We start from the raw sequence: 14912 nt of genomic DNA on the forward strand, positions 1-14912 counted from the left end.
CAGCACCCAGGGTCGCTGCCACCCTCAGGGCGCTGCCACCCTCAGGGCGCTGCAGAGACCCGGGATAGCCATGTGGCCGCAGCACTGGCCGAGCAGAGGCTGCGCACTCACACCTCCACAGCTCCCACTGCCCCCAGAGTCCAGGAGGGCACTGCTTCAGAGGAAGGGGAAAGGTGGGGGACCTCGGTGAAGGAGGCATCCTGCCTCTGGTCCAGCCTCCTCCGACCTGGCCTTGGGCTGGGATGATCACACACCTGTGGTCCCAGAGATGGGAGGAGGGCTCGTCACCTATGATAGGTCTGCTTCCCACGAGGTCAGTGGGTCGTGAGGCCCAGCAGCCAGGACACTGCCCATACCGCTGGTGTGGCCAGCGCCTCACTCTGCAGCCTTGGCAGGTCACGGCCCTTCCTAGGCCTCTGCTTCTGCAGCTGTCGAGTCAGGGACAGCAGGGTGACCTCTAAGGAGCAGCCCTTCCGGCTCAGACATGCTAAGCTTCTGTTGAAGAAATGGGCCTTGGGCTAGAGCACTTGTCAGACCCTGTGAGCTGGACAGGGACTGTTTGGACAGATGACCCTTTGGGGGCAGGAAAGGACTGGCCCGGGCCGCTGCCAGGGGCTTGTGGGTTAGGAAAGGGGATAGCCTGAGACTCCGAGGACTGGCTGTCCCTCCCGCGGCTTCTGGAGACCGGGGCCCTCTCATCTCCTTCCCGCCGAGTCCATGCTGCATGTCTGTGGTGGGCCGCGAGTCCCTGGAGAGTGGGTGGGGAGAGTGGGGCCCTGGCCTTTCACTCCTCGGCACAGATGGTGTCAGGCTCTGGGCCCTGGTCCCTGGGTATGGGGAGAGGCGGGACCTGCCACTCCCAACCCCCCTGGGCCCTTCTCAATGCTGGGCCGCAGGCAGGCCAGAGGGCCATGGGGAGAGGGCCAGGGTCACGGACAAGAGGACGCAGGGGTGCTAGAGCCCCCTGAAAGCCTGCTAAGAACCTGAGCCTCTGGCTGGGGAGAGGTGTGGAGCGTGAGGGAGCAGACGCAGGCTGGAAACGAGATTTCACCCCACCCGTGTTGACCAGCCGGCTCATTGTCACCCACGGCCTATTTTTACCTCCTCACCACTCAGGTCTCACTTCATATTTTAACACACCCATCCCTTCTGATCATGACATCAGCTTGTCCTCTGCCTTCCTGGGAAAGGGGGAGGGGCGTGGAGGTGGCAGCTCTCGCCCCACCCAACCTGACTTTCCCAGTAGACACCTGCCATTCCCACCTGGCCGTGCCCATCCACCCGGGAACTCATTCCTCACGGCCCACGGAGCATTTCCCCAATGGTGGGCCACCACAGCGGGGCTGCAGAGTCCAGTGCTTCCCCTAGCAGGCCCTCCCCACCCCAGAGCTGGCGCAGCCGTCCTGGCTGGGCCCAGGCATCTCTGGTCCCCACCCTCTGGGCTCCGGTAACTTCCAACCTTGCAGTACTGGCTGGACCACCTGTCCCTGTTCAGCTTTCCCCTCCAGACCCAGAGTCTGCCCTTCTGCACCCCATTCCACCCCTCCCAGCCCAGGGACCCTGTGGCTCTCGTTTGGGAGAACCTGCCTCCCTTGGCCCGTAGCAACAGGCTTATGGTAGACAGGGCCCAACGGAGGAGGAAGAGCCACTCCAGGTCCCAGACAAGATGGCAGTGTGGCCAAGGGACCACGGGAAGGCGGGAGGGGCAGTCCCTACCATCCCTTCAATCCCAGAAGGCCCCGAAGCCCCCACTCCAGGACCCTCCAAACCCTGGGCCTCTAGGTAGGACCACGCAGCGCTCTTGGGCCTCGGGGGGAGCTGGCCACTGGCCCCAGGCGGGCGACTGCCTCACTCATTCTGCTCCACCCACCCAGCCACCCACCTCATGCTCACAGCCATCCTCTCTCCATTGCTCCTGGGATCCAAATGGTTTCCACCGTGGCCCCACCCCCACCCCGGTGGGGGGCAGGGCGGGGCCAGGCCACCCCCATTGCTCGCCTCCTCCGAAGCCACCATGTTCCTCTGCCCCTGTGTGCCCCCTGCCTCCTCTCTGCCTCTCCTGTTGGCCGCCTCGCTCCTCCTTGTCCCTGTCCACCCAGCAGCCTTCTTCACATGTCTCTGACTAACTTTTCTTGGCCCCTCTCTCTCTCCCTCTCTCTCTCTCTCTCTCTCTCTCTCTCCCTCTTTTTCTCTCTCTGCCTCCTTCCTCCCATCTGCTCCTCACAGGGATGTCCCTGGGCCGGTGACGGGCCCCTTGGCCTCTCCCTCTGCCTCTCCCCGGGCCTTTGTCTCTCCGTCTCTCTGTCCTGTGACCTCCGACAGCTTTGGTGGCGCTGACCATCTTTCCCAGGCTGCTCTGCAGCTGTGCCGAGCTGTGGCGTGGCCAAAATAACTCGACTTCTCATACCTTCAGCAGTCAATCTCCGCTCTCCTCCTCTCCTGCTCTATTTTTAACCTGACTTTACCTCTCCAGCTATTTCAGTCTCCTCTTCCTCCCTGCGCTGTCTGCGTGAGCACATGTCCACGTGTGTGCGTGTGTGTGTGTGTGTGTGTGTGTGTCCCCGTGTGTGCGGGGCCGAACGTGCGCCCCCCCAGCTGCGTGTGCTGCCGTGTCCGTGCCTCTGGGAAGGGTGTCCAGCCTGTTGAGGGCGGGTGGGTGGCTCCCTGTTGTCACAGCAAGGCCAGGTTCTCACAGCAGGTGTATCAGGCACCTGATAATTGGGCTGTCTGTCCCTCCTCCTCCTTTCTGTTTTCAGTCTGTCCCGGTTCACGTGCACACCTTGGTATGCCTGGGTGTCCCCGAGTGGGTTTCCTCCGGGGACCTAAGTGTGCCCATCACTGTGTGTGTCCTCACGGCTGCTCTGGTTGACCTGCCCCATGCCCATGCTATTCTCTCCCTGTGCCCCGGGTGTCTGCCCGCCTCGTGTATTGGTGTGTGCGTGTCTGTGCGTGTCTGTGTGCACACCCTGCTCTTGGGTCCTGGCCTCCCCTCCGGGGCCTGGCATAGTCCGTGCATGTCTGTATGTGCCCGTCGTGGCCACCCGTGTGCTGGTGGCCAGTCTGTAGCCAAGGGCCGCGGCTTGTGTCCAGCCTGTGTGGCTCCCAGTCTGTGACTCTGCTCTGAAGGCTGTTCTATTCTAGCCTGTCCCAGGCCCCGGCTGCTGGTCCCCATCACCTCCTCGCTGCCTGCCCCCACCTCTTCCTTCTCATGGGACGTTCCAGCCTGGTCCCTGGGCGGGCTTTCAGGAGCCCCTTCCTGACTCCCAGCTGACCGTAGCCCGGTCTTCCCACCCGGCCGCGGAGCCAGGGCTCCTAGCCTCCTGGGAACGGCATGGAGCTGGGTGCTGACTGGTTGCTCGGTGGGTCCCCCATCTTTCTTTGGTCCTGGGTGAGAGCCTCATCAAGTGTGCACACCTCCGAGTAGGAGCAGGGTGGGGACTGGGGAGCACGGGGTGACAACTTGCCCTACCCAGTAGGTGCTTTTAAATCTAAATCAGCTTCAATGAAGTAGAATCTTCAGTTCTCAGTCACGCTGGCCGCCTTGCGAATGCCTGCTCGCCTGTGTGGCCAGTGGCTAGTGCTTCAGGGGATTCAGACAGAGAACACTTGGGTTTGGTAGAAACTCTGCCTGAGCGAGCTGTGTGGACAGGGGTCTTGACCTCACCTGGAAGAGCACCTGTGCTCTGCACAGCCTGAGTAAATAGGTGGGACACCTGGAGACAGACACTGGCATGTTTGCAGAGGGTAATGACGGGTAGAGGCACCTGGTCTCCACCGGGAGCCTCCCCAGTGAGCCTCCCCCTCCCAGGCAGGGGGGCAGGGTGGAGCAGGCCTCAGCAGAGGGGTGCAGACTCAGAGACCAACCATGCAAGCCAGTGCTTGAGGGATAGAAGGCTTCTGGGGAACCCAAAGAGGAGGAACCCCACCCCAAACAGCCCCCCATGGGGTTCGTTAAGTGAGAGGCACCTGGGGCAGAGGCTGCAAGGGGCATGGGCCCTGAGCGCAAGTCTTTGGGGAAAAACAGGCCTCTTTACGGACACGAGCTCGGCCTCTGCCGGCCCGCAGAAGGTGGCAGGGGCTCGGGTCCTCCGAGAAGCTCCCGCTGCCACTCCAGGCCCGTGGCGCCCAGCCCAGCCCAGCTCCAGTCTGCACTCACTGGGACTCCCCCTCTCCCAGGTTGCCCGCGGGAGGTAAGGCCGTGAACACGGCCCCAGTGCCAGGCCAGACGCCCCACGATGAGTCTGACCGCCGGACCGAGCCCCGCTCCTCCGTCTCGGACCTCGTCAACTCCCTCACCAGCGAGATGCTCATGGTGAGAAAGGCAGGGGGCCTGGGCCCCACGGAGAGCTGGGCTGGGAGGCAAGGCGCGCGCGCGTGTGTGTGTGTGTGTGTGTGTGTGTGTGTGTGTGTGTGTTGGAAACTGGACGGCCTGGGACTGGCCTGCTTGGGCAGGGGACCCAGCCAGCGGTAGCCTGGAGAGCTGGGCACAGTGTGCTGACAGTGTGACTGGAGCGAGCAAGGCCTGGGGTCTCTTCTCAGCTCTTTTCACCAAAATGACCTCTCTGGGCCTCGGTTTCCTCATCTGTCGGGTGAAAGTAAGGATGCCTCTCCTGCTTTGATCCCCTTCCAGATGGAGAAGGGACCTCGTGAGAGAGGCTGATAGATAAAAAGCCGGGGAGTAGACTTGGGGCCGTAGGATGACTTGGAGCGGGATCCCTGGGGTGGAACTCCCAGCTGAGGCCCTCTCACCCCCACACCAGCACCCTCCCCACTTCCCATTGCTGGGCGGCTCAGAGGAGAGGAGAGCAGAGCCACAGGTCCTGACTCTTCCGAGAGAACAGCGGTGCTGGGGTGCTCCTCTCCACCGCTTGCAGGACTCAGACCCCAGAGTGCTTCACCAAGGCCAAGGGTGTGGTTCATAGGGCGCCCCCTGGTGGCCGCCATGAGGCCGCTTGTCCTTCCTGTACTTTCCAAAGAGTCCCTGAACTAGGCCAGAGGGTTTCCAGACAGCACCATTAAAGCTCTGGCAGCTCAGAAATCCCAAGAAGGATCTAGGAGGGCCTAAGGGTGGGATCTGTTCCTACTGGACACGACCTGGGGCAAGTCCTTGCCTTGGTCACCCTCCCTCCTATAGAGACAGGGAAGTGGCCTTGGGGACCCTCTGGCCCTTCCCAGTCCTGACCTCAATTCAGAGTTCTCCCACCTGCCACCCTTCCTGAGCCCCACAAAACCTCCAGGCACCCCCCTTCTGCCATTTAGGGTTGCAGCCAGTTCTAACCAGCCACCCCAGCTGCCCCTTGCTAGCCTGGCGTTTCCCAAGTTCCCATGTGCACACAGACCGCAGGCCACCTTGGTAAGAGGCCGACTTCCAGTCGTGGGCTCTAGAGGCTGGAGGGTCCACGTTTCTGTTGGACCCAGGCTAGGGCATCAGAACCTTCCCATCCCAGATCCGGTGGCTTCTGGACCCCCATCTCTCGCCAGCCACAGACTCCCACAGGCCTGGCCCTGCACCATCTCCCTCCCGTCTCCCCTACCTGTTCAGACAGCCCTGGTCATCCTCTGCTTTGGACACCCCTTGCCACAGCCCACCTGCCTCTACCACCGCCCAGTAATTGGTTCCATTTTCCAGTAGCCAGGTTCCCAGAAGGGACAGCCCTTTCCCAGCCAGCTTGCCTGCCCCCTGCTGCCCTCAGGGAGGAGCCCACAGGCGTGGCAGCGGAAGGAAGTGCAGGCCCATCTCCCTCTTGTGCTCAGCAGATGCCCAGAGGTGGGAGGGCAGAGTCTAATTGCCCAGTCGTAGGCCAGCGCCAGGTCATCGGCATTAACAGTGACTGTAAAGATAAGCAGGAGAATAAATCCCTGTGACTTTAACCTGCAGAGGCTTGGAGTCAGGAGACAGGAGTCAGGCCCCCAGAGCCGACCAGCAGAGGGGAAGGGGAGGGTGTCGAGACCACCCTGACATCTGAGGTGCCCAGGGCCTGGCTGGGTGACCTGGGGGGTTAACTCCTGGGGAAGGGGCTCAGGCAGCACCTCCCAGGGGCTGGGATGGGGTGGCCAGCCTGGGTGCCAGGAAGAGAGCTCTTTAGGGCTCAGGGCTGTGGCTTAGGAAGCTGGGAGTGGGCACTTTCTGATGTGAAAGCCACCTAGGACTCCTCTAGACCACCCTCTTGGGGAGCAAAGAGCCAAGTGGCCAAAGGACTTCAGCTGGGGCTCTAGTCACCCATGACTGCACCCCAACTTTAGAAGGGAAGGTGAGTGGCCCTGCTGGCCCTGCCTACCCATGGGATGCCCCAGGCTCTTGGTGCCTGGGCCAGGGGACCAGGCTACAGAGGAGGACTGTGGAAGGAACAGGGACCCATCTAAACCTCCCAGGAACCTCACCAGCTCTGTCCCGTGGCACCCGTTCTGCAGATGCAGAAGCGGAGGTCCAAGGTGAAGAGGACCCCATGAGCTGACCCTGGTCGGGTGGCCGTGTCCTCAGAGGGCCTGGGCTGGAGCTCCAGGGCTATCTGGTCAACCAAGGGTCCAGGCTTCCACTGTGAGGAAGACCAGCAAAGGCTGCTTGGCACCCCTGCCCACCTGTGCCAGTGCTCAGAACGCCTGGGTGCCACCTGGGTGCAGGTTCCGCTTCACCATTCGGGCAAGGTGGCTTGAGACAAGTTACCCAACCTCTCTGTGCCCCAAACCCTAACTGGAACACAGTTGTGCCTGCCTTGTTGGGAGTAAGGAGTGAGGGTGGGACACCTGGCACAGGGCAGGGGTGGCAGGCAGCTGATCCATAGCTTCTCACCTGGCACAGGGAAGACTTTGCTGGCTGGGGGGAGTCTCCTATCCCCCTAGGGTGTGGGCCTGCTCTGGTGGAAGGAGCAGGCCTTCAAGTCAGAGAGGGCTCATACTGCTGTGCCATCTTGGACATGTGACTTAACCTCTCTGAGCCAGTCTCCTCAGCTAGAGAGCGGTGACAACTGCCTGGCCCGGCAGTAAGAAGGTGACGTAAGAGTCGTCTGCCATGGTAGGTGCACCCTATCTGCATTACTATTTCCTGTATCATGGAGCACTTCAGAGCCCGTGGCCGCCACTCTAGGAGGCAGGAGGGGATGTGGAGGTTTCCGTGGTGGAGAAGAGATAGCCACCTGCAGCTTTGTCTGAACAGTGGCTCCCTGGGTCCAATTCCTGGCTCCCATCTAATCAGCAGAGGCAGGGAGGGGGCCAGTGGACCTAATGGGTCTAGACCCCAGCAGCTGGAAGTGGCAGGGTTTCAAGCCTGCCCAGATGCCCCCTCTGTGTAGCCACACTTCAGACCCTGGACAGGGAGACCTCCCCGGGCTCTGCCGACTTTCCCACGTCGGGTGGGAATCACCCTCCCCAGGACTTCCTATTGAGTCCCTGGCTGCCAAGCGCCCGCCCTGAGAGTGGGCACCGGGGGCAGGTGCAGTCCCCTCCAGTGGTCCTGAGCCCGGCACGCAGTGCGGCCATCGGAGGCACTTTGGAGACAGTATCGATGCCAGGGCCCACCCAGCCTGATCCAATCAGACTCCCTGGGGACAGGGAGGGGCAGATCTGTATTCTTCATTTCCCTGGTGACGCTGCCTCACACAAATAGACATCGCCCGCGGAACGCTCGCCTTTCTGATTTAGTAAATTGCATCACCCCAGCACCCCAGAGAGTCGCCTTCGTCAGAAACACCGGGCTAAGCTCTTGAAGCTGTGAGCAGCCTCCCACCTGTTTTCAGCCCAGGCTTGGGTCAGCATGTCCACAGGGCCCACAGGGCCAGGGAAGGAGGGAGAGTGGAGGGGACCCAGGGACCCGCACGCCCCAAGGCAGAGGCCTCCCGACCTGGGGAGATGAGGGCAGCTGTGGTGGCCAGCACTTGGAGTGGGTTGACCCAGGACTGTGACAGGAGGTGGGAGAGGGGGTCTCTACACACAGATCCGGGGCTCAGAAGCGGGGGCCGTTCCTGGATCCGCCTCCCTCTCTCCTTAAGAGACCTGGGTCCAGGTACTTGCTCGCTGGCCTGAACCCCCTCCTCCGGCCATGAGTCCGGGCTGGGCCACCACCTCCAGCCAGCCCCATGTGTGGCCAGCAGGAAAGAGCAGCTGGTGGCAGCGGGACCCGCCTCCAGCACAGCAAGGCCTCTCAGCCAGGCTGGGTGGCAGGTGGCCCCGGGGAGCAGAGCCCTTCCCGACCTGCTGCCTCTCGCCCGCCCCCAGCTGTCCCCAGGCTCGGAGGAGGACGAGGCCCATGAGGGCTGCAGCCGAGAGAACCTGGGCAGGATCCAGTTCAGCGTCGGCTACAACTTCCAGGAGTCCACGCTCACCGTGAAGATCATGAAGGCCCAGGAGCTGCCGGCCAAGGACTTCAGCGGCACCAGCGACCCCTTCGTCAAGATCTACCTGCTGCCGGACAAGAAGCACAAGCTGGAGACCAAGGTGAAGCGGAAGAACCTGAACCCCCACTGGAACGAGACCTTCCTCTTTGAAGGTGAGACCGGCGCCCCCTCCCCGCCACCCCCTCCTCCCCACCCCACCGCCCGCGTGGCCACGGGCACAGGCGCATACGCACACTTGGGGGCGCACAGGTGCACGAGCACGGGCAAGCCGGTCTATGTGTGTGCACACGTGTGTGCACATGGACAGATACATGTGTGCATGTAAGTGCTCACACACGCCCTAGAGGCACCTGTCTCGGCCCAGTCAACCCGATGCATTTTGTGTGTAGCTGGATCAGGTCTCGGGAGCCAGAAGGAGCCAGCTTCACACCCAGAGGCCAAGGAGGGCCTCATCCTGGGGAGGGCTGGACAGGCAGGAGGCACCCACGGCATTCAGAGACGGCGTGTCCCGGGGCACCCAGAGTGCAGTAGTTAAGAGCACAGGCCTGGCCTGGACTGTGTGGGTTTGGATCCCAGCTCTTCCACTTACTAGCTGTGTGCCCTGGGTAATTTCCTAAACATCTCTGTACCTGGTCTCCTCATTTGTAAAAGAGATAATAAGGGCGAGTATCAAACAAATCACTAAAGTGTGAAAAGCACTCAGAACGGGGCCCTGCACTCAGAAAATGCTGACGGCCGTTGGTTAAACACATTCTGTGGCTGGTCTCTGACCCCTTCCTTCCCCCTCCCCAACCTAGGACAAGAGTAAAGGCTCTGAGCCTTGTCCTCTGGCTCCAGGAGGCCACTGAGGCAAAAGTCCTTCCTCTCTCCTGAAACCTGGTGGCATCAATGCCACCAGGCTGGCTGCGTGCTCAGGAGCAGTTTCTACCCCAGGGACCCCCTTTAGAGAGGCCATAATTCTCCCAGGAGCCTGGTTCAACCCGTGAGAATAAACCCCAATGGCTCCCACTGTCCGGTCCCCTGATTTCCAGAACCTGCAGGGACTCTTCCCCAATGGGTGTCCAGGACTTTCGGCCCCCTCCAGATCTGCAAGATGGCCCTCAGTTCACCCACGAAGTCAGGGAGGGTGAGCTCAGGTGTTGGCAGGTCCCCTCCTCCCTGTTCAGCACGGGGTCCAGTTGAGATGGTACAGCTAGCCAGAGGTTTGGCCATCCGGAGGGATATGTGGCCAGCTGATAGGGCGAGGATGATGGAGCAAGCCACGGCCCCCAATCCCTTCCACAAACGCACCCAGCGTCGATTATGAACTGGGAACTGGGAGCTCAGAAAAGGATGAGGCCTGTTGTGGCCCTCGAGACGTTACTGCTCTAATGGAGGACACAGAGGGGCTGAGACTTGGCCACACCCAGCATGTCAGCCGCTGCAGGAACCCGGTACGGGCTTCCCTTGGCGGTGCCAATTTCCCCAAAGAGGGGCCATTCAAGGTGGGTCCTGGAGAATGAGCAGGAGTGTGCCGGAGAAGAGCCCGCCTCCTCTGGTGTTGAAGAGAGTGGACTCCAGCGCTGCCAGCGTCCCCAGAACACTTGTCCACGTGCATTCACCCAAATAGATGCCGAGGGTCACCTGGGCAAGATCCCTGAGGCCCTCCAAGATGAGCAAGACCCAGTCCCCCTTAATAGGAGGACAGGGACTCTGTATGATTTCAGAGGATTTCCTGTCCCTGCTCCTGCCAGTGCCTCTTTGTGCCTCTGCTGTTTCTGGGTGAAGGTGCTGGAACCCTCCAGAGCTCTTCCCTGCAGCTTCTCCACCGGTCAGGCTGGGGACTGACCCCTTCCTTCCCCCTCCCCAACCTAGGACAAGAGTAAAGACTCTGAGCCTTATCCTCTGGCTCCTTATCCTTCCTGCTCACCCCTCATTCAGGATCTCAGCCCCCCAGGCGTCCAGGGTGGCCTGTGCCCTTCCACCCGCAAGGCCGGCCCCACCTCTAAGCCTGGGGGGGGGGGGGACACTGACTCCTGGCTCCCGTCTTCCTGTGGCTCCTCCTCCCCTCCCCCTCCCGCCCACCTCCTGCACCTCAGCTCCTCTGGCACCCCAGCACCTTCCTGCTGCTCCGGCAGACCATTTATTCCCCTGGCACTTATTCATCTGTTCAATTATTTATCCTCTTAACAAGTGCCTACTATGTGCCAGAAATGGTGTTAGATGCCAGGGTCTGGTGGGCGATCACAGGGATGCCTTTCTGGGAATCCCAGCCTAGCGAGTCAGACGACTAAACCTCTCACAGCTGGCGGAAAGGAGAGCGCCCGTGCACCGGGGCGTCCCACCCAGCCGCGAAGTCAGGACACAGCTAAGGCCTGAAGGATGGGAGTAAGCCAGCGGGTGCGGTGGGGGCCAGGCAGGAAGAGGACCAGGAAGGAGGCTGCAGCCTGTCATTGTTGAGTGGTCAGGAGACGAGCAGGAGCTGCCAAATTGTGGCAGGACTCGAAGCCAAGGTAGGGTGCCCAGCTTTTATTCTAAGTGCACCGGCAACCATTGAAAGGCTCCGGGCAGGAGAGTGCTGTGATGTGCTGCTATTTTTAAAAGATCACTCCGGCCACTGCGTTGAGAATGGACCCGGAGGAAGCGCGGACGTGGGGGAGCGATCTGGAGACTCTTGCGGCTGTCTAGGCAAGAGGTGGCTGGACAGGGAGGTGGCGCGGAGGAGGGGAGGGCTGCAGGATCTGCTCAGGAAGAACGGAAGGACAGGCCACCTTGGAAGGGGAAGGAGTGTCCCGGGGCCCCAGTCCATTCCTGCTTCTCCACCCCCAACCTCGGTCCCCCAGGGGACTTGCTGGCAGCCTGGTCTGCCTCAGACAGAGCCACTTGCCCAGACTTGCCTCAGGATGATGGCAGTGGTAGCTCAGAGACGCCCGTCACTGGGACGGACACGTGGTAACTGAATGGATGCCCCACTCCTGCTGTTTGTAAGCCACGGGACTTTGGACAGGTAATTTAAGCCATCGGAGCCTCAGTTTCCTCGTCTGTAAAATGGACAAGACACTCCAACAAAGAGGAGCCATTGAGGGGTTCACATGGCCGGTGGCAGCTCTTACTAGCACCTCGAAAAGCCCTGACTGCACCCAGGTGTTGCCTGCCGTCCTGGGTGTCGTGGCAGCAGGAGGACACAAGTCTCCCCTCCCTGGAGCCTCCCTTCCTGCCTCCCTTCCTGGGCCCTGCCTGTGTGGCCTGCTGTCCCTCCTTCACCTCACGTCTGTCCCTCAGGTTTTCCCTACGAGAAGGTGGTACAGAGGGTCCTCTACCTCCAAGTCCTGGACTACGACCGTTTCAGCCGTAATGACCCCATCGGGGAGGTGTCCATCCCCCTCAACAAGGTGGACCTGACCCAGATGCAGACCTTCTGGAAGGATCTGAAGCCATGCAGCGATGGGAGTGTAAGGCCTCCCCCGTGGGCCTCTGGCTGGAGGGGGCTGCCTGGTCAGGGCTAGCAGGTCCACCCTAGTCCGCCAGCCGGGCTGGGAGAGGGGTGCAGGCGGGCGGTCCCCAAGGAGCTGCCGTCCCATCAGGGTCCGAGCACTGTCCCTCAGCCCTCAGCGACTCGCTGCGCTGTGGGGAAGAACCGGGGCTCTGTTAAGGAAGTGGGGAGTCTGGGGGCAGGCGTGTAGAGACCTGCCAGAGGAGGGGACGCGGTGTGACAACAATGGCAGACAGAGGGGTGGGTGCCAGGTCAGGCCAGAGGCCCAGCCTCATCCCTCACCTGTCCCTCCCAGGGGAGCCGAGGGGAGCTGCTCCTGTCTCTCTGCTACAACCCCTCTGCCAACTCCATCATCGTGAACATCATCAAAGCCCGGAACCTCAAAGCCATGGACATCGGGGGCACATCAGGTGCTGGGGCTCCTGGAGGCAGGAGGCGGGCGGGCCAGGGGAGGCTCTGACTCGGAACGCCGCCGGCCCTCCTCCCTGACCCCCACACCTCCATTCCGGTCCCAGCTCCTCTACCCTAGAGACGTTGGGGGCCCCCTTTGGATGATCCTCAGGGACAGCAACATCTCGGACCCTGTCCTTTATGGATTTGGGGAGAACAAGACTGTTGTTCTATTGGGGAGGCCTGGGTTCAAATCCTGATGCCACTTGTCTCTGAGCTCGGGCTGCACCTGGCCCCTCTGGGGCTGGGTTTCCTCGTGGATGTTAGCAGGTGGCTCTGGGTGGCTGACAGCCAAGGTCCCCTCTGACTCTCCCGATGGTCTGCTGATCCCCCCGGATCCTGTCTTGGGCCTGGCCTGGCCCTGAGGGGGAAGCACACAGCGCCCCCCGCCCGCCTTGGCTTCCACACCTGGCAGGAGGAGAGGGTCCTAGGGCCCCCCACCCTGTCCCCCTAACCCTCCCGTCCTTCCCCAGACCCCTACGTGAAGGTGTGGCTGATGTACAAAGACAAGCGGGTGGAGAAGAAGAAGACGGTGACCATGAAGAGGAACCTGAACCCCATCTTCAACGAGTCCTTCGCCTTCGACATCCCCACGGAGAAGCTGAGGGAGACGACCATCGTCATCACCGTCATGGACAAGGACAAGCTCAGCCGCAACGACGTCATAGGCAAGGTAGGCCCCCAGCAGGCTGGACACCAGAGTGGGTCAGTCCTTCCCACCTCAGGGAAAAATGAGGGCATCAGATGGCACCTTCCCGAGGTCCCCCCCAGGCATCTTCCTGGGGCTCGCTCAGCTCAGGTCAGACCCCTGGGAGGGAGGGAAGAAGGGAGTAGCAGGGAAATGAGGCTCCTCAGACAGGCCCCCGACTGCGTCAGAGGACAAGCTGTGTGGGGCAGTTTCCAGAGCTACCCTCAGACTCCAAAGACCTAACCTCAGGTCCCACCTGATCTGCCCACTCACAGCTGGGTGACCTTGGGCAAACCACTTGCCCTCTCTGAGCTTCAGGGTTCTTATCTATAAGATGGGGCTACAGGACTTTCCAGGGTGAGAGAAGAATTGCCCAAGATAGGTAGAGGTCCTCCCTATTGAAGGTGACCTTCTCCTCCCGCCTGCTAATCCACACATCCATTCCTGGCCTTGAGTTTTTCTAGGAGGTGATTCTCTGGCATAAACCCGTCCACTTTTCTACTTTGAAATGTCTGTCCTTGTGTTTGTATGTGGCTCAGTGTGGACAGCGTGGGCTCAGAAGCCAGCCTGCCTGAGCCCAGTGCCCAGCCCCACCACTTGTTCTGGTTTTGCTGGGGATCAAACCCAGGGCCTGGTGCAGGCAGACCTACCCGCAGCCCTCCAGCTCCACCGCGAGCAGGCGGCACCTCTCTGAGCCTGGTTTTCTCCTCTCGTTTAATTCTCCTGACCACACAGTGCGCGCGGGGGAACTAAATGAGATGCCCGGGCCAGGGCTTAGCACAGTCCTGGGAGCATACCTGTAGCTGCTGCCAGGATCAAAGTCATCTTTGAAGAGGCACCCCCTACTCAGGGCTTGTGCATTTTGTCCAGGAGCTGACGGGGGGAGCCAGTGACGAGGACAGGAAGCGTGAGCGAGGGTGAAACAGATGATCGAGGCCATGGCCTTGTCGGGGGAAAACACGGAAGGATGTCCTTGTGTGTGTATGTGGCTCGGGGTTGACAGGGTGGGCCCGGAAGTCAGCTCGGAAGGGGCAGGGAAGGGGGCTGAGCTGGGGGCCACCCTCAGCTAGGGATGGAGGCAAGGGAGGCGTCTGGCCTCACAGAGGCGAGCTGGCCCTGCCTGCCACAAGTCTGGCCCAGGGCGCGTGACCAGCCATATTCCAACATCTGGGCAGGGCCTGCTGAGCCTCCCAGGCCCAGCCCAGGCCAGGGGACGTGTAAACCATATCTGTTTCTAGGATCTTCTGAAGCTTCACCTTTGGGAACTGGGTGTTCCTGAGATACCAAGGGCAGGTCCTTTTGCAACGGGCCTTCTTTCTGTTACTGAACCCAGGCAGAGGCAGAGCTGTTCTTTTGTGTGTATGTGGTGGTGCTGGGGACTGAACCCAGGGCCTGGTGCATGCCAGGCAAGCCCTCTACCAGCTGAGCTGTGTCCCCAGCCCCGGATCTGTTGTGGCTCTGGCCTGGGGAGTTTAGGCAACCCTCTGAGTTCCAGCCCCTGCTCAGCCCTCGGAAGCCAGGAAGCTGCCCTCTTATCGGTGCAGCAGAGCTCAAGGCTATGGGCACCATGCTGGACGGAGGTGGCAAATGAGGACCTTTCCCCGTGTGGCCCCCAAGCCCTGTGACCCTCTGGGAGTGGACAGCCAGCCGGCTATAGACACAGAACCCACCACTGAGAGGGTTTACTATGCACCACGTGCCCACAGAGCCGCGACACTCACCATCTCAAACTGTGTACGAGGCAGCCACCATCAACACTCAGGGAGGCCTCGCCACCCGTATGTGGCAGAGCTGGGGTTCGCCCCATCTTTTTTTTTTAACCCTTTCTCTCTTTCTCCCTTCCCTCTTCTCTTTCCCTTTCTCTCCCTCCCCACCCACCCCCCGCTCAGAACTTGAACCCAGCGCTCTACCACAGGAGCTACATCCCCAGTCCTCTTTTATTTTATTGTGTAATAGGATCTTGCTGAGTTGC

General features: G+C 61.1%; 1 protein-coding gene across 1 annotated transcript in view; it reads left to right on the forward strand.

Annotated features, from left to right (window-relative positions):
• The window catches only part of Syt7 (synaptotagmin 7), a 57449-nt gene that overhangs the window by 40341 nt on the left and 2196 nt on the right, over window positions 1-14912 (forward strand). Inside the window, exons 8-12 of the mRNA XM_026407648.2 lie at window positions 4177-4312; window positions 8212-8482; window positions 11592-11761; window positions 12098-12212; window positions 12726-12925. Of these exons, the coding sequence (XP_026263433.2) occupies window positions 4177-4312; window positions 8212-8482; window positions 11592-11761; window positions 12098-12212; window positions 12726-12925 (892 nt within the window). The remainder of the gene's footprint in view (window positions 1-4176; window positions 4313-8211; window positions 8483-11591; window positions 11762-12097; window positions 12213-12725; window positions 12926-14912) is intronic.

The sequence above is a fragment of the Urocitellus parryii genome, chromosome 4, assembly GCF_045843805.1.
Source record: "Urocitellus parryii isolate mUroPar1 chromosome 4, mUroPar1.hap1, whole genome shotgun sequence".
Classification (NCBI taxonomy): Eukaryota; Metazoa; Chordata; class Mammalia; order Rodentia; family Sciuridae; genus Urocitellus; species Urocitellus parryii.